The sequence below is a fragment of the Solea solea genome, chromosome 7 (genome assembly GCF_958295425.1).
Source record: "Solea solea chromosome 7, fSolSol10.1, whole genome shotgun sequence".
NCBI classification, from domain to species: Eukaryota; Metazoa; Chordata; class Actinopteri; order Pleuronectiformes; family Soleidae; genus Solea; species Solea solea.
The window spans coordinates 5,396,725-5,416,491 of NC_081140.1; the positions used below are offsets into that span (position 1 = coordinate 5,396,725).

Genomic DNA, 19,767 nt, shown 5'->3' on the forward strand with positions numbered 1-19,767 from the left:
TGTCTGATGAGGCATCTTTTACTTTAGCAGAAGCATTTCTGATACTGGTATCAATATCAATCAGTCAATCAGACTTTATTATAATAATAATAATACTAATAGATAGTTATGAGGAAACACTGACTAAAGACTAAAAATACTAACCATTTTAACAGAAATCAGTGGGTATAAATGAAAAGAACACACCAAATACATAAAATAAATATGGTTCATAAGAGAATAGGCCAGTGAAGTAAAATAAAAATGTAGATGTGACTGAACCATGATCAAAAAAAATTGTTGTTTAAATAAAACGATGTGTATTTAGAGATTAAACAAAGATTTAAATACACAGAGAAGTAAATAAATGAAACCACGCCACGAGAAAAGGGTAGGTCTTAAAGTTTAACGTTATCAGACCACTTGTTATTGGGATCAGCACCACGGTCTAGTTGCCCGGTGATAAACAGCAGTATCAACCCTTTCCAATCAAGACTGGGAACATGCATCGTCACTGTGAGCAGCCAACCAATCCTCAGGTCCTCAGGTCACTTTACTTTCAGTGAATTCTCTGACCGTGGCAGTAACGTCTGGTGATTATGGGGCTACAGTGTGTTGGTGTGACAGAGTCCTGCAATGTTTTGAATAGCACCAGCAGCCTGACTACACTGTGTGATGAGCACTCACCCAAACTAGAATGTGTTGAGTCAGCTGCACTGCAAGCCTCTGTCCCTCCCCAGTGTGCTATTTATACACACCCAAACCAGCCTCTGCACATACCAATACACACACACACACACACACACACACGCACACACACATGTTGTCTGATCTACACACAGATGGACACACAGCTTGGCAGACTTGAAAAGCTCCTGGTAAACAATAGTGCACTCACAAACAGTGGAGGCAGGGTGAGAGGCGAGTTGTTTTCCTGACACTGTGTTGAGGAGGAAGCGACAGGTGGGCTCAGGGACACGGAGCGGCACAGACACTCGGGCTGACTGTCAGCGCACATGGGAGCAGCAGCAGCAGGACTTTTACCAAACCTCACAGGATCACATGTAGGACACTGAGGTAGGACAATAAATCCACCTTAAATTCAACTTGCTGGAGGTTTGGAGATTTCTTTGGTGCCTCGAGCTGTGATGGGGCTTCTGGAGAACTGCTGATTATATTAGTCACATAGACTGTAAATAAGAAATTTAATTGGGAAAGTGAAGCTAACACGGAAGTGAGTGAAACCTCTTTAATGGCCTTAATGAATGGTTCCAAAACGTCGACGATAAATTGACTTTGATTTGATGAATAACTTGAAAAACAAACAAAAACATCATCTGGTATTATATTTGTTACCACTGTGTAATATTAGCTGCAGTATGGTAGAGCAACAACTGTGCAAGGTTGCACTTAACTGCTCAATAATTCAAGTATTCATTCAAAGCATGTTTTTTTTAAGTTTAAGACTTATCTCCCTGCAGTGATAAAAAAATTACCTAGAGTGCTGCCTCAGGTCACAAAATATCAGTGGAAATCCGGTGTACCTAGAAGGGATGTGGTTAGGGTTTGCCACACAAAAACACTTTTAGGTGTTTCCTCACAGTGTTCACGTTAGGACTGGCCGATTTTATATAAATATTGAATTGCGATTATTTTGGCTCAAATTGCGATTGTGAAATGATGGGGAATGGTCATTTTTTTCATTATTATTCATTACACTCATTTTTAAGATATTTAAAATGATTACTGTATGATATTTGTGCAGACCTGTGAGAAACGAAGATGTTTTCTTCATTTCACCTGAAATGGTCGTTTCACATTTTGGCTTTAAGAAATGTTGTCGTATTGAGATTTGGAATAAATTTCGATGAATTGTTCAGACCGAGTTCACATCTTCTCCACAAAAAACACATTGAATATTAAGGCCGTCACTTTTTTATAGAAAAAAAAGTTATAACAAATATTGCACGTCCTGCTATTCCTTTGAAGATATACGGATATGGGGTGTTTGTTTTTGTACCCCATCACTTGTGTGACAAATGTAACGTCATGGATGTGCCTACAACACTATAGATCTCAGTGACAACGTTACCATAGTATCTTTTATGCCTCTGTTGCTTTGGTCTAGATATATATTTTTTAAAAGTAAGGTTTGCTACAAACATTGATGATTTTTTTGAGTGAATGCCAATTAAATACACTCCCTGTCAGGTGTTTTTATGTAAAAAAAACCCATAAACGTAATTTGAGATGGTGTGTGAACATAATTCTGTGCGACCTGAGCGCTGCACCTGCTTTGAAGACACAGTTACCGTCTACCACGGAACTCTCCTTTCAAGTAAAGCTGGTTTGTCACACCACGTCTCAGACTGTAATAAACTCTCTGAAATTATTGAGCTCAATTTTGCAAATTGGTTTAATAGTTCCTGTGTCACTGCTGTTAGTTTCATGGATTGAGGCTGGAGCTGCTGCACACTGTGTCCTGGTTTGTTGTGGCCACTGTGTGAGCTGCATTGTGCTTCCCACTGACTCACGCAGCAGGAATGTTTGGTCACTGAGCAGAATACGGTTATAATAGGTGACACAGGGCGCTCAGCTTTTGTTGACCACATCTGCGTAGTTGGCGCTATTAGTTAGCAGCTATAAATGTGTGTGGCATTCACCTCACTTAAATGCCTTGTGTGTTCTGCTGGGACCAAATGATGCCAATGTTTTGGTCCATGGCAACAGGACATTTGTGGCCCCTGAACATGATTTCTAAGGGTTTTTGTGACCACGCCACCTTCATTCTAGCACTGCCATCATGAACAGGGTCTCTTTACCATGAGAAAAAAAACGTAGTAAGTAACGTTGTTATTTTTAAGTTATATAAAGTAATTTTCTAGATAAGTCATTATTATGTGCATGTCCTTGGTTTGCATGTGCATTTCTGTCCATGTATTACTTTGCAAGTGTTTACAAGACTTCAGCATTTCATCACACGGTATGAAGAGGCACAGATTGGCAGTCGTGATTACAGCTGGAGGCTGTTCCTCTGCTTAGTGATAAGATCATGCAGTGGTTTCTGATTAAATGCATTAGTTGAGCGTCAGGCACAGCACAAAACGTTTGCTCAACATCTAAAAAAATCCCTACGCACTTATTAAAAAATACCTGAAATGACTGATAAATGTTAGTCATTTGTCAGTTTCTGCTTTTTTACAGAAACTATTTAGTTACAAGTATTTGCAAGACGAAAAGTATCTGCTAATGTGTCATTCCACTGAAGTGACCTGTATACAGAGCAGTTGTAGTGGAGCAGCTAATCTCTCAGATTGATCAATAACGTGAAACAAATCTGCCTACTACAGCTTTAGGTTTGAAGTATTTTAATTTGGCGATGACCAGAAGATTAATCATAATTTTTTAAATGAACACAATTATTATGATAATTGTGAATGGGGACAATGATTATTAGTATTTCAAGTGAGTGGCGTGAAACACACAGGTACCTTTCCAGTCATTCCATGACCTCAAGATTCATAATGATCTTATTGAAGATTCTTGTTTTTCATTTTAAATATATATCCATTTAGACAGAAGTTTCATGTGTGTTACTTAATGCACAATGTGAGTGGTAGTAAACATGGCAGGGGCAGCGTGGAGGATCACATCAAGGATCTGTGAGCTGGAATTCAGGAGACGCCCATTCACCAAACATGTGTGTCCTGTGAAGAGCATGTTCTTGCTCTCTTTTGCTCTTGTCTTTTTTTCAGTATGTTCTTCTGTCTTCAGCTTACTTACATGCCCACTGATGGTTCGACAAGGGAAAACATTTTTCTGGGGGGTGGGGGGGACCAACTTTCCAGGCTCTGAACCAAATTATTTTTTGATGTGAATGCACTGTTCTGTTCTAAATTAGGTCCAGGACCCGGAACTGTGCCAGAGCTGTGCTGGTGTGACAGCGCTTTCTTTCTCTGTGTTTAGCATGGAATCAGTGCATAGTATTGATGATACTCATTAGTCAGATTACCTGTGTCCAAAGACGGTGGGTCAGTGTTTCCGAGCTGCTTCTGCTCTGATGTTGTTTCTGCATGTTGACATTACATCAGGCCCCTCACATGTTTTCCTAGAATATCAGCTTTTACAGTCTAACAGAAGATTTAGGGCCCCACCCACACACAGATACGCTAAACCGCTGCAGAGTCGCTTACATAATAAATAAATAAATAAATACAAATCAAAGAAAGAAGTCTTCACTATCTGTTCCCACAGATATTTAGAGGCCAGCTCTCTAAACAAACTTCACACCCAGCTGTGAGACTGACCAAAGGAACCAAAATAAGATCCCAAAGTAAATGAGCCCAAGTTTTCCCAGAGGGAGTCAGGCGCCCCACGGGCGGTCGCCACTGGTCGCTGAAGCACAGCATTGGCATGTCAGGAAGTCTGACCGGCCCACTCACTATCTGGAAAGACCTGCTGAGACACAGAGAGAGAGAGAGAGAGACACACAGAGAGACAGAGAGAGAGAGAGAGGGGAGGGGATAGTTTAGAAGGAGGGAAGAAAAAAACAGGGAGTGTGATAACAAGACTGGGAAGATTTGTTGGCTGACTGTCAGTTCCCCTGCAGCTTGTTGAGCTCATGGATTACTCTGTAACAGTGGCTGAATATTGTGAGCAAGGGGCCTCAGTGTTGAGCAGACACTGTCAACCACATGGTAACGTACCACACCAACCTCTGCTGTGTCCGTCTGTCAGCTTACAGTGTGGGAGCCTTACAATGCTTAGAATAAAGTGCTAGCAAAGGTGTTTCCTCCACTTCCTCATTGTTGCAGTTTCAGGCAGTGACAGTATCTCTGTGTGTGTGTGTGTGTGTGTATATATATATATATATATATATGTGTGTGTGTGTGTGTGTATTTTCTGTGTTTATTCAGCTGTTTGTATCTTGTGAATCAGTTTTGCCAGTAACTGAGCTTCAGGACAGATTCCTATTTGCATGTTAGGTGGAGACATAGTGTATATCCATAACCACATGCCTGTCAGTGTGGACTCTACCCCTCTCACTGAGTCAGTCTGCTTTACTGTTTGTTTCTGTGTACAACCTGTTCTATGGTAAACCATTAATAAAAATAACTAGTACCGCGCGCGGTTCTGAACGGGTTCGAGCCGACCCACGCGGGTCGCCGTGTGCCACGGCTCCCCGCGTGCCTCGCGCTCTCACCCGTTCATTCACCGCGCGCGGTACTAGTTATTTTCAGTACTAGTTATTTTCAGTACTAGTTATTTTCAGTACTAGTTATTTTCAGTACTAGTTATTTTCAGCGGCGTCCCTGCGCATGTCGTTCCAAATTTCGAGGGGGATCGGGCAACGTATGACAAAGTTATAGGGCACTTCCTGTTTAAAATGGCAGACTTCCTGTTCGGTCAAGTGTGTGTACGTAAACGTGTTCAGGGAACTTCCCTTGTCTTACATATCAAGTTTTGTGCAGATCGGATAATCTTAGAGTTTACTCCCTGTTTCGGGCATTCCACTTCCTGTTGGGAGGTCATCTCTTACAGACATGCTCAGGACAGGTCCCTGGTGTCACATAAAAGGTTTCGTGCAAATCGGACAACGTACGGCAAAGTTAGAGGGCACTTCCTGTTTAAAATCGCCAACTTCCTGTTCGTCTCCGTAAACGTGTTCAGGGAAGTTCCCTTGTCTTACATATCAAGTTTTGTTCAGATCGGACAATGTAAGACTTTACTTCCTGTTTCGGGCGTTCCACTTCCTGTAGGGAGGTGACCTTTTACGGACATGCTCAGGACAGGTCCCTGGTGTCACATATAAGGTTTTGTGCAGATCGGACAACGTACGGCAAAGTTAGAGGGCACTTCCTGTTTAAAATGGCCGACTTCCTGTTCGGTCAACGGGGTCTCCGTAAACATGTTCAGGGAAGGTCCAGTAACTCACATATCTAGTTTCGTGTCAATCGGACAATGTAAGACTTTACTTCCTGTTTCGGGCGTTCCACTTCCTGTAGGGAGGTGACCTTTTACGGACATGTTGAGGAAGGGTCTGGGGTCCCACATACTAAGTTTCAAGTGGATACAACAATCCCTGTTGGAGCAGCATCAAAAACTATAAATGTAATTCTGTCTGCTGTCACCAGGGGGCGCTGTATTTGAAAATGAATATTTTCATATAGACGTGTTCAGGGCTGGACTGTCATCAATCCTTGCAAGTTTGGTTCAGATCGGACCAGGATTGGCAAAATTGTAACAGTTTGTTTTTTTAGAATTTTCTACCACCACCAGGAGGCGCTGTTTTCAAAATGTACCGTTTCAGCAACACAGTCGTCTTCAGCAACTAACCATCATCAACTATAGCAAGTTTGGTTGGGATCAGACCTTCCATCGCGAAGTTATAAGAGTTTCATTGTCTGTTATGAAAAATTATTATTATCTCCAATTTTGGCGCCCCCTATCTCGTACGCCATACAATATTTTAAGAAGCTTTTGATAACTTTTGATGCTCAACTCGTCCACATTGATCTCACCAAGTTTGAAGGTGATTGCACAAAAGCTCTAGGAGGAGATAATTGAAATACAAGCTGTCATATTGTCTGCTGTCACCAGGGGGCGCTGTTTTCGAAATTTAATATTTTCATATAGACGTCTTTAGGGCCGGACTATCATCAATCCTAGCAAGTTTGGTTCAGATCGGACCAGGATTCACAAAGTTGTAGCAGTTTGATTTTTTGTCCCAAAAATCCGACTTTGCGTCGTTGCCATGGCAACACCGTTAAACGATTTGTCGTCATATTGATCACGCATCATCTACCATGTGTTTTGACTGTTGTCACCAATTTTGAGTGCGGTACGATTATCTGTGTAAAAGTTATTCCCGAAATCGTAAAAAAACTTTTTTTTTGTGTATTTTCTTTCACCACAAGGAGGCGCTGTTTTCAAACTTCACCGTTTTTTCATAGACGTCTTCAGCCATGGCCCATCATCAATCATAGCAAGTTTGGTTCGGATCGGACCTTCCATCGCAAAGTTATAAGAGTTTTTTTTTTCTGATGCGAAACATCAGAATCATCACGAACTTTGCCGCCCCCTATCTCGTGCGCCGTGCGACATTTGAAAAAACTTTTGATACCGTGAGCTCCTCAACTGGTCCACAGGGACCTCACCAAGTTTGAAGGTGATCGCACGAAAACTCTAGGAGGAGTTAGTTCAAATACCATTGCTGCGAATTCGCCAAAATCGCCAAAAAATGGCCAATCAACCCAAGATGGCGGATTTCCTGTTGGGTTTGGATCATGGTCATAATGTAATTTTTTCTTCATCCTGACCCACTACACATGTGTACCGAATTTCGTGCATGTGCGATATTTGTGTTGGTCATGGTGAATTTGGACAGGTGGCGCCGCACTTATTGGCCCCTCCCACATTCAATTTTCGACGCACATTCCCCAAACCTTTTTCAGACGTAAATTTACACCAGGATTGATGCGGTCACAAAAATTGGTGAGTTTTGGGGTATGGGAAAGGCCTCAAAAAGGTGATTCATTTGGGGGAATAATAAGAATAATGAAAATAACTAGTACTGAAAATAACTAGTACCGCGCGCGGTTCTGAACGGGTTCGAGCCGACCCACGCGGGTCGCCGTGTGCCACGGCTCCCCGCGTGCCTCGCGCTCTCACCCGTTCATTCACCGCGCGCGGTACTAGTTATTTTCAGTACTAGTTATTTTCAGTACTAGTTATTTTCAGCGGCGTCCCTGCGCATGTCGTTCCAAATTTCGAGGGGGATTGGGCAACGTATGACAAAGTTATAGGGCACTTCCTGTTTAAAATGGCAGACTTCCTGTTCGGTTAAGTGCGTGTACGTAAACGTGTTCAGGGAACTTCCCTTGTCTTACATATCAAGTTTTGTGCAGATCGGATAATCTTAGAGTTTACTTCCTGTTTCGGGCATTCCACTTCCTGTTGGGAGGTCATCTCTTGCAGACATGCTCAGGACAGGTCCCTGGTGTCACATAAAAGGTTTCGTGCAAATCGGACAACGTACGGCAAAGTTAGAGGGCACTTCCTGTTTAAAATCGCCAACTTCCTGTTCGTCTCCGTAAACGTGTTCAGGGAAGTTCCCTTGTCTTACATATCAAGTTTTGTTCAAATCGGACAATGTAAGACTTTACTTCCTGTTTCGGGCGTTCCACTTCCTGTAGGGAGGTGACCTTTTACGGACATGCTCAGGACAGGTCCCTGGTGTCACATATAAGGTTTTGTGCAGATCGGACAACGTACGGCAAAGTTAGAGGGCACTTCCTGTTTAAAATGGCCGACTTCCTGTTCGGTCAACGGCGTCTCCGGAAACATGTTCAGGGAAGGTCCAGTAACTCACATATCTAGTTTCGTGTCAATCGGACAATGTAAGACTTTACTTCCTGTTTCGGGCGTTCCACTTCCTGTAGGGAGGTGAACTTTTACGGACATGTTGAGGAAGGGTCTGGGGTCCCACATACTAAGTTTCAAGTGGATACAACAATCCCTGTTGGAGCAGCATCAAAAACTATAAATGTAATTCTGTCTGCTGTCACCAGGGGGCGCTGTATTTGAAAATGAATATTTTCATATAGACGTGTTCAGGGCCGGACTGTCATCAATCCTTGCAAGTTTGGTTCAGATCGGACCAGGATTGGCAAAGTTGTAACAGTTTGTTTTTTTAGAATTTTCTACCACCACCAGGAGGTGCTGTTTTCAAAATGTACCGTTTCAGCAACATAGTCGTCTTCAGCAACTAACCAGCATCAACTATAGCAAGTTTGGTTGGGATCAGACCTTCCATCGCGAAGTTATAAGAGTTTCATTGTCTGTTATGAAAAATTATTATTATCTCCAATTTTGGCGCCCCCTATCTCGTACGCCATACAATATTTTAAAAAGCTTTCGATAACTTTTGATGCTCAACTCGTCCACATTGATCTCACCAAGTTTGAAGGTGATCGCACAAAAGCTCTAGGAGGAGATAATTGAAATACAAGCTGTCATATTGTCTGCTGTCACCAGGGGGCGCTGTTTTCGAAATTTAATATTTTCATATAGACGTCTTTAGGGCCGGACTATCATCAATCCTAGCAAGTTTGGTTCAGATCGGACCAGGATTCACGAAGTTGTAGCAGTTTGATTTTTTGTCCCAAAAATCCGACTTTGCGTCGTTGCCATGGCAACACCGTTAAACGATTTGTTGTCATATTGATCACGCATCATCTACCATGTGTTTTGACTGTTGTCACCAATTTTCAGTGCGGTACGATTATCTGTGTAAAAGTTATTCCCGAAATTGTAAAAAAACTTTTTTTTTGTGTATTTTCTTTCACCACAAGGAGGCGCTGTTTTCAAACTTCACCGTTTTTTCATAGACGTCTTCAGCCATGGCCCATCATCAATGGTAGCAAGTTTGGTTCGGATCGGACCTTCCATCGCAAAGTTATAAGAGTTTTGTTTTTCTGATGCGAAACATCAGAATCATCACGAACTTTGCCGCCCCCTATCTCGTGCGCCGTGCGACATTTGAAAAAACTTTTGATACCGTGAGCTCCTCAACTGGTCCACAGGGACCTCACCAAGTTTGAAGGTGATCGCACGAAAACTCTAGGAGGAGTTAGTTCAAATACCATTGCTGCGAATTCGCCAAAATCGCCAAAAAATGGCCAATCAACCCAAGATGGCGGATTTCCTGTTGGGTTTGGATCATGGTCATAATGTAATTTTTTCTTCATCCTGACCCACTACACATGTGTACCGAATTTCGTGCATGTGCGATATTTGTGTTGGTCATGGTGAATTTGGACAGGTGGCGCCGCACTTATTGGCCCCTCCCACATTCAATTTTCGACGCACATTCCCCGAACCTTTTTCAGACGTAAATTTACACCAGGATTGATGCGGTCACAAAAATTGGTGAGTTTTGGGGTATGGGAAAGGCCTCAAAAAGGCAATTCATTTGGGGGAATAATAAGAATAATAATAATAAAAATAACTAGTACCGCGCGCGGTTCTGAACGGGTTCGAGCCGACCCACGCGGGTCGCCGTGTGCCACGGCTCCCCGCGTGCCTCGCGCTCTCACCCGTTCATTCACCGCGCGCGGTACTAGTTATTTTCAGTACTAGTTATTTTCAGTACTAGTTATTTTCAGCGGCGTCCCCGCGCATGTCAATCCAAATTTCGGGGGGGATCGGGCAACGTATGGCAAAGTTATAGGGCACTTCTTCCTGTTTAAAATGGCCGACTTCCTGTTCGGTCAAATGCGTGTCCGTAAACGTGTTCAGGGAACTTCCCTTGTCTTACATATCAAGTTTTGTTCAGATCGGACAATCTTAGAGTTTACTTCCTGTTTCGGGCATTCCACTTCCTGTTGGGAGGTCATCTTTTGCAGACATGCTCAGGATAGGTCCCTGGTGTCACATAAAAGGTTTCGTGCAAATCGGACAACGTACGGCAAAGTTAGAGGGCACTTCCTGTTTAAAATGGCCAACTTCCTGTTCGTCTCTGGAAACATGTTCAGGGAAGGTCCCGTAACTCACATATCTAGTTTTGTGTCAATCGGACAATGTAAGACTTTACTTCCTGTTTCGGGCGTTCCACTTCCTGTAGGGAGGTGACCTTTTACGGACATGCTCAGGACAGGTCCCTGGTGTCACATATAAGGTTTTGTGCAGATCGGACAACGTACGGCAAAGTTAGAGGGCACTTCCTGTTTAAAATGGCCGACTTCCTGTTCGGTCAACGGCGTCTCCGTAAACATGTTCAGGGAAGGTCCAGTAACTCACATATCTAGTTTCGTGTCAATCGGACAATGTAAGACTTTACTTCCTGTTTCGGGCGTTCCACTTCCTGTAGGGAGGTGACCTTTTACGGACATGTTGAGGAAGGGTCTGGGGTCCCACATACTAAGTTTCAAGTGGATACAACAATCCCTGTTGGAGCAGCATCAAAAACTATAAATGTAATTCTGTCTGCTTTCACCAGGGGGCGCTGTATTTGAAAATGAATATTTTCATATAGACGTGTTCAGGGCCGGACTGTCATCAATCCTTGCAAGTTTGGTTCAGATCGGACCAGGATTGGCAAAGTTGTAACAGTTTGTTTTTTTAGAATTTTCTACCACCATCAGGAGGCGCTGTTTTCAAAATGTACCGTTTCAGCAACATAGTCGTCTTCAGCAACTAACCATCATCAACTATAGCAAGTTTGGTTGGGATCAGACCTTCCATCGCGAAGTTATAAGAGTTTCATTGTCTGTTATGAAAAATTATTATTATCTCCAATTTTGGCGCCCCCTATCTCGTACGCCATACAATATTTTAAAAAGCTTTTGATAACTTTTGATGCTCAACTCGTCCACATTGATCTCACCAAGTTTGAAGGTGATCGCACAAAAGCTCTAGGAGGAGATAATTGAAATACAAGCTGTCATATTGTCTACTGTCACCAGGGGGCGCTGTTTTCGAAATTTAATATTTTCATATAGACGTCTTTAGGGCCGGACTATCATCAATCCTAGCAAGTTTGGTTCAGATCGGACCAGGATTCACGAAGTTGTAGCAGTTTGATTTTTTGTCCCAAAAATCCGACTTTGCGTCGTTGCCATGGCAACACCGTTAAACGATTTGTCGTCATATTGATCACGCATCATCTTCCATGTGTTTTGACTGTTGTCACCAATTTTGAGTGCGGTACGAGTATCTGTGTAAAAGTTATTCCCGAAATCGTAAAAAAACTTTTTTTTTGTGTATTTTCTTTCACCACAAGGAGGCGCTGTTTTCAAACTTCACCGTTTTTTCATAGACGTCTTCAGCCATGGCCCATCATCAATCATAGCAAGTTTGGTTCGGATCGGACCTTCCATCGCAAAGTTATAAGAGTTTTGTTTTTCTGATGCGAAACATCAGAATCATCACGAACTTTGCCGCCCCCTATCTCGTGCGCCGTGCGACATTTGAAAAAACTTTTGATACCGTGAGCTCCTCAACTGGTCCACAGGGACCTCACCAAGTTTGAAGGTGATCGCACGAAAACTCTAGGAGGAGTTAGTTCAAATACCATTGCTGCGAATTCGCCAAAATCGCCAAAAAATGGCCAATCAACCCAAGATGGCGGATTTCCTGTTGGGTTTGGATCATGGTCATAATGTAATTTTTTCTTCATCCCGACCCACTACACATGTGTACCGAATTTCGGGCATGTGCGATAATTGTGTTGGTCATGGTGAATTTGGACAGGTGGCGCCGCACTTATTGGCCCCTCCCACATTCAATTTTTGACGCACATTCCCCGAACCTTTTTCAGACGTAAATTTACACCACGATTGATGCGGTCACAAAAATCTGTGAGTTTTGGGGTATGGGAAAGGCCTCAAAAAGGCGATTTACTTTAAGGAATAATAAGAATAATAATAATAATAATGAAAATAACTAGTACCGCGCGCGGTTCTGAACGGGTTCGAGCCGACCCACGCGGGTCGCCGTGTGCCACGGCTCCCCGCGTGCCTCGCGCTCTCACCCGTTCATTCACCGCGCGCGGTACTAGTTATTTTCAGTACTAGTTATTTTCAGTACTAGTTATTTTCAGCGGCGTCCCTGCGCATGTCGTTCCAAATTTCGAGGGGGATCGGGCAACGTATGACAAAGTTATAGGGCACTTCCTGTTTAAAATGGCAGACTTCCTGTTCGGTCAAGTGCGTGTACGTAAACGTGTTCAGGGAACTTCCCTTGTCTTACATATCAAGTTTTGTGCAGATCGGATAATCTTAGAGTTTACTTCCTGTTTCGGGCATTCCACTTCCTGTTGGGAGGTCATCTCTTGCAGACATGCTCAGGACAGGTCCCTGGTGTCTATTAAAAGGTTTCGTGCAAATCGGACAACGTACGGCAGAGTTAGAGGGCACTTCCTGTTTAAAATCGCCAACTTCCTGTTCGTCTCCGTAAACGTGTTCAGGGAAGTTCCCTTGTCTTACATATCAAGTTTTGTTCAGATCGGACAATGTAAGACTTTACTTCCTGTTTCGGGCGTTCCACTTCCTGTAGGGAGGTGACCTTTTACGGACATGCTCAGGACAGGTCCCTGGTGTCACATATAAGGTTTTGTGCAGATCGGACAACGTACGGCAAAGTTAGAGGGCACTTCCTGTTTAAAATGGCCGACTTCCTGTTCGGTCAAAGGCGTCTCCGTAAACATGTTCAGGGAAGGTCCAGTAACTCACATATCTAGTTTCGTGTCAATCGGACAATGTAAGACTTTACTTCCTGTTTCGGGCGTTCCACTTCCTGTAGGGAGGTGACCTTTTACGGACATGCTCAGGACAGGTCCCTGGTGTCACATATAAGATTTTGGGCAAATTGGACAACGTAAGGCAAAGTTAGAGGGCACTTCCTGTTTAAAATGGCCGACTTCCTGTTCGTCTCCGGAAACATGTTCAGGGAAGGTCCCGTAACTCACATATCTAGTTTCGTGTCAATCGGACAATGTAAGACTTTACTTCCTGTTTCGGGCGTTCCACTTCCTGTAGGGAGGTGACCTTTTACGGACATGCTCAGGACAGGTCCCTGGTGTCACATATAAGGTTTTGTGCAGATCGGACAACGTACGGCAAAGTTAGAGGGCACTTCCTGTTTAAAATGGCCGACTTCCTGTTCGGTCAAAGGCGTCTCCGTAAACATGTTCAGGGAAGGTCCAGTAACTCACATATCTAGTTTCGTGTCAATCGGACAATGTAAGACTTTACTTCCTGTTTCGGGCGTTCCACTTCCTGTAGGGAGGTGACCTTTTACGGACATGCTCAGGACAGGTCCCTGGTGTCACATATAAGATTTTGGGCAAATTGGACAACGTAAGGCAAAGTTAGAGGGCACTTCCTGTTTAAAATGGCCGACTTCCTGTTCGTCTCCGGAAACATGTTCAGGGAAGGTCCCGTAACTCACATATCTAGTTTCGTGTCAATCGGACAATGTAAGACTTTACTTCCTGTTTCGGGCGTTCCACTTCCTGTAGGGAGGTGACCTTTTACGGACATGCTCAGGACAGGTCCCTGGTGTCACATATAAGGTTTTGTGCAGATCGGACAACGTACGGCAAAGTTAGAGGGCACTTCCTGTTTAAAATGGCCGACTTCCTGTTCGGTCAACGGCGTCTCCGTAAACATGTTCAGGGAAGGTCCAGTAACTCACATATCTAGTTTCGTGTCAATCGGACAATGTAAGACTTTACTTCCTGTTTCGGGCGTTCCACTTCCTGTAGGGAGGTGACCTTTTACGGACATGTTGAGGAAGGCTCTGGGGTCCCACATACTAAGTTTCAAGTGGATACAACAATCCCTGTTGGAGCAGCATCAAAAACTATAAACGTAATTCTGTCTGCTGTCACCAGGGGGCGCTGTATTTGAAAATGAATATTTTCATATAGACGTGTTCAGGGTCGGACTGTCATCAATCCTTGCAAGTTTGGTTCAGATCGGACCAGGATTGGCAAAGTTGTAACAGTTTGTTTTTTTAGAATTTTCTACCACCACCAGGAGGCGCTGTTTTCAAAATGTACCGTTTCAGCAACATAGTCGTCTTCAGCAACTAACCATCATCAACTATAGCAAGTTTGGTTGGGATCAGACCTTCCATCGCGAAGTTATAAGAGTTTCATTGTCTGTTATGAAAAATTATTATTATCTCCAATTTTGGCGCCCCCTATCTCGTACGCCATACAATATTTTAAAAAGCTTTTGATAACTTTTGATGCTCAACTCGTCCACATTGATCTCACCAAGTTTGAAGGTGATCGCACAAAAGCTCTAGGAGGAGATAATTGAAATACAAGCTGTCATATTGTCTGCTGTCACCAGGGGGCGCTGTTTTCGAAATTTAATATTTTCATATAGACGTCTTTAGGGCCGGACTATCATCAATCCTAGCAAGTTTGGTTCAGATCGGACCAGGATTCGCGAAGTTGTAGCAGTTTGATTTTTTGTCCCAAAAATCCGACTTTGCGTCGTTGCCATGGCAACACCGTTAAACGATTTGTCGTCATATTGATCACGCATCATCTACCATGTGTTTTGACTGTTGTCACCAATTTTCAGTGCGGTACGATTATCTGTGTAAAAGTTATTCCCGAAATCGTAAAAAAACTTTTTTTGTGTGTATTTTCTTTCACCACAAGGAGGCGCTGTTTTCAAACTTCACCGTTTTTTCATAGACGTCTTCAGCCATGGCCCATCATCAATCATAGCAAGTTTGGTTCGGATCGGACCTTCCATCGCAAAGTTATAAGAGTTTTGTTTTTCTGATGCGAAACATCAGAATCATCACGAACTTTGCCGCCCCCTATCTCGTGCGCCATGCGACATTTGAAAAAACTCTTGATACCGTGAGCTCCTCAACTGGTCCACAGGGACCTCACCAAGTTTGAAGGAGATCGCACGAAAACTCTAGGAGGAGTTAGTTCAAATACCATTGCTGCGAATTCGCCAAAATCGCCAAAAAATGGCCAATCAACCCAAGATGGCGGATTTCCTGTTGGGTTTGGATCATGGTCATAATGTAATTTTTTCTTCATCCTGACCCACTACACATGTGTACCGAATTTCGTGCATGTGCGATATTTGTGTTGGTCATGGTGAATTTGGACAGGTGGCGCCGCACTTATTGGCCCCTCCCACATTCAATTTTGGACGCACATTCCCCGAACCTTTTTCAGACGTAAATTTACACCACGATTGATGCGGTCACAAAAATCTGTGAGTTTTGGGGTATGGGAAAGGCCTCAAAAACGCGATTTACTTTAAGGAATAATAAGAATAAAAATAACTAGTACCGCGCGCGGTTCTGAACGGGTTCGAGCCGACCCACGCGGGTCGCCGTGTGCCACGGCTCCCCGCGTGCCTCGCGCTCTCACCCGTTCATTCACCGCGCGCGGTACTAGTTATTTTCAGAACTAGTTATTTTCAGCGGCGTCCCCGCGCATGTCGTTCCAAATTTCGAGGGGGATCGGGCAACGTATGGCAAAGTTATAGGGCACTTCCTGTTTAAAACGGCAGACTTCCTGTTCGGTCAAGTGCGTGTCCGTAAACGTGTTCAGGGAACTTCCCTTGTCTTAAATATCAAGTTTTGTGCAGATCGGATAATCTTAGAGTTTACTTCCTGTTTCGGGCATTCCACTTCCTGTTGGGAGGTCATCTCTTGCAGACATGCTCAGGACAGGTCCCTGGTGTCACATAAAAGGTTTCGTGCAAATCGGACAACGTACGGCAAAGTTAGAGGGCACTTCCTGTTTAAAATGGCCAACTTCCTGTTCGTCTCCGTAAACGTGTTCAGGGAAGTTCCCTTGTCTTACATATCAAGTTTTGTTCAGATCGGACAATGTAAGACTTTACTTCCTGTTTCGGGTGTTCCACTTCCTGTAGGGAGGTGACCTTTTACGGACATGCTCAGGACAGGTCCCTGGTGTCACATATAAGGTTTTGTGCAGATCGGACAACGTACGGCAAAGTTAGAGGGCACTTCCTGTTTAAAATAGCCGACTTCCTGTTCGGTCAACGGCGTCTCCGTAAACATGTTCAGGGAAGGTCCAGTAACTCACATATCTAGTTTCGTGTCAATCGGACAATGTAAGACTTTACTTCCTGTTTCGGGCGTTCCACTTCCTGTAGGGAGGTGACCTTTTACGGACATGTTGAGGAAGGGTCTGGGGTCCCACATACTAAGTTTCAAGTGGATACAACAATCCCTGTTGGAGCAGCATCAAAAACTATAAATGTAATTCTGTCTGCTGTCACCAGGGGGCGCTGTATTTGAAAATGAATATTTTCATATAGACGTGTTCAGGGCCGGACTGTCATCAATCCTTGCAAGTTTGGTTCAGATCGGACCAGGATTGGCAAAGTTGTAACAGTTTGTTTTTTTAGAATTTTCTACCACCACCAGGAGGCGCTGTTTTCAAAATGTACCGTTTCAGCAACATAGTCGTCTTCAGCAACTAACCATCATCAACTATAGCAAGTTTGGTTGGGATCAGACCTTCCATCGCGAAGTTATAAGAGTTTCATTGTCTGTTATGAAAAATTATTATTATCTCCAATTTTGGCGCCCCCTATCTCGTACGCCATACAATATTTTAAAAAGCTTTTGATAACTTTTGATGCTCAACTCGTCCACATTGATCTCACCAAGTTTGAAGGTGATCGCACAAAAGCTCTAGGAGGAGATAATTGAAATACAAGCTGTCATATTGTCTACTGTCACCAGGGGGCGCTGTTTTCGAAATTGAATATTTTCATATAGACGTCTTTAGGGCCGGACTATCATCAATCCTAGCAAGTTTGGTTCAGATCGGACCAGGATTCACGAAGTTGTAGCAGTTTGATTTTTTGTCCCAAAAATCCGACTTTGCGTCGTTGCCATGGCAACACCGTTAAACGATTTGTCGTCATATTGATCACGCATCATCTACCATGTGTTTTGACTGTTGTCACCAATTTTGAGTGCAGTACGATTATCTGTGTAAAAGTTATTCCTGAAATCGTAAAAAAAAAAATTTTTTGTGTATTTTCTTTCACCACAAGGAGGCGCTGTTTTCAAACTTCACCGTTTTTTCGTAGACGTCTTCAGCCATGGCCCATCATCAATCATAGCAAGTTTGGTTCGGATCAAACCTTCCATCGCAAAGTTATAAGAGTTTTGTTTTTCTGATGCGAAACATCAGAATCATCACGAACTTTGCCGCCCCCTATCTCGTGCGCCGTGCGACATTTGCAAAAACTTTTGATACCGTGAGCTCCTCAACTGGTCCACAGGGACCTCACCAAGTTTGAAGGCGATCGCATGAAAACTTTAGGAGGAGTTAGTTCAAATACCATTGCTGCGAATTCGCCAAAATCGCCAAAAAATGGCCAATCAACCCAAGATGGCGGATTTCCTGTTGGGTTTGGATCATGGTCATAATGTAATTTTTTCTTCATCCTGACCCACTACACATGTGTACCGAATTTCGGGCATGTGCGATAATTGTGTTGGTCATGGTGAATTTGGACAGGTGGCGCCGCACTTATTGGCCCCTCCCACATTCAATTTTCGACGCACATTCCCCGAACCTTTTTCAGACGTAAATTTACACCACGATTGATGCGGTCACAAAAATCTGTGAGTTTTGGGGTATGGGAAAGGCCTCAAAAAGGCGATTTACTTTAAGGAATAATAAGAATAATAATAATAATAATCCTTCCAGTTTCAATAGGTTTCTTGCAACCTTGTTGCTCGAACCCTAATAATAATAATCCTTCCAGTTTCAATAGGTTTCTTGCAACCTTGTTGCTCGAACCCTAATAATCCTTCCAGTTTCAATAGGTTTCTTGCAACCTTGTTGCTCGAACCCTAACAAGTGTTGAAGAGCTGCTTCTCTTTCTGATTTAAATTCACAGCATTAGAAGCAAGTCTTTCTTTCCTGTTTGCTCTCAGTCAGTCAGTCAGTGTCCTAACTTGTTGTCGGTGCTTCTCCTCGTTTTCTTCATTTCACTTTGGGCTTTAGTCTCGTCTCAGCGCAGGCAGCTGAGGCGTGCCCAGGCACTTCTCAGGTGAAGGTATGCCTCAGCTTTGTTTTTACAACAGTTGTGAGGGAGACATGCAAAGATATTTAGAAAAGAAACATCATATCAACAGTCTTTCAATGGGGAGCAGGTCGCACATGGGTGAAGTGGTTTGCTGTGGTGTGCCTCACAACCAGAAGGTCCCACGTTAGAATCCCATATGGATCCAGGGTTGTGGATGTGTGGAGTTTGCATGTTCCTCCTGTGTTTGTGTCTGGGCACTCAGGCACTTTTCTCCCACAGTCCTCTGTGAAAGGCTGGTGACCTCTCCTGGTTGGGATTGGCTCCAGTTGTCTCTCCACGACTCTAAGGATTAGCAGTAGAGAATGAATGAATCAGCTGTTCAGTAGATGCTGTAATCTTCAAGCATCTTTTTTAATAATAGTTGTAGTAATAATTGAGACCCACACAAGCATCCTCCAGTGCACACAGCACTAACTGAACTTTTATGAATGTAAAACAGTTGTTATATAGCATTCTGCCTGGTATCTATGAAACTAAACCACTGGGGGAAAAAGTTCTGTCACAGTATTATGGTGTCATTTGCCTGTGTGACTCGTGTTGTTTTTGAGTATGTGTGCATGGGCGTGTGGATGTGTGTCATCATGGCTAAATGTGGTCCTGTTGACATCACAGAGGCAGTTTTGTTTATTATTTTTTTCATTATACTTCTTATTTTTGTCCGTATGTCAACAGGTGTTGTCATGGTGATAGCATCACAGTGTTTTGGTTGAGTGGCAGCTGGTTGTGACGTTCCCCATGGGAATCTGAACTCCCATTTTGATGCATTGAGATTCACAATGTGGTTGACCTTTTGCAACCAGGCTACTATTGGATGATACCAGCTGTCAATCACAGTCACACGAGTCTCCACTCATGTGCCTTACTTTATCCTCTGAATAAATAAATAAATTAGTCTTGCAGGGGAATTTCTTTCTCTGCATTTAACCCATCCTCTATTACCTTCATAGAATTAGGAGCACCTTGCTTGACCTGGTGGGGACATGAACCAGCAACAAAACCAGGGGGCACCTGGATTTGAACCAGAGACCTCTTGATCTGCAGTCAAATGCTCTACCACTGAGCTATACCCCCTTCTTAAGAAGTGTATAATTTACAAAATCAACATCATGTTCCATTGAGGAAGACCCAGAACTAGTGATTGAGACCATTAATTCCTTAGGAAAAT

The 19,767-nt window shown here is 43.4% G+C and overlaps 1 protein-coding gene and 1 non-coding gene across 5 annotated transcripts in view; one reads left to right on the forward strand and one right to left on the reverse strand.

Annotated features, from left to right (window-relative positions):
* Positions 1-19,767, forward strand: part of LOC131462654 (kinase suppressor of Ras 1-like) — a 47,117-nt gene that overhangs the window by 6,840 nt on the left and 20,510 nt on the right. Inside the window, exon 1 of one of the 4 annotated variants that reach the window (XM_058634047.1) lies at positions 769-1,056. The exons of 1 other annotated variant lie outside the window; for it this stretch is intronic. Coding sequence is in view for 2 of the 3 variants with exons in the window: in XM_058634045.1 (XP_058490028.1) it covers positions 4,674-4,676 (3 nt within the window). In the remaining variant the exon portion in view is untranslated. Of the gene's footprint in view, positions 1-768; positions 1,057-4,560; positions 4,677-19,767 lie in introns of those variants that run through there. 2 more of the 4 variants (XM_058634045.1, XM_058634046.1) reach the window with 2 other exon arrangements.
* Positions 19,602-19,673, reverse strand: trnac-gca (transfer RNA cysteine (anticodon GCA)). The gene has a single exon. It is a non-coding gene; the product is annotated as a tRNA-Cys (tRNA).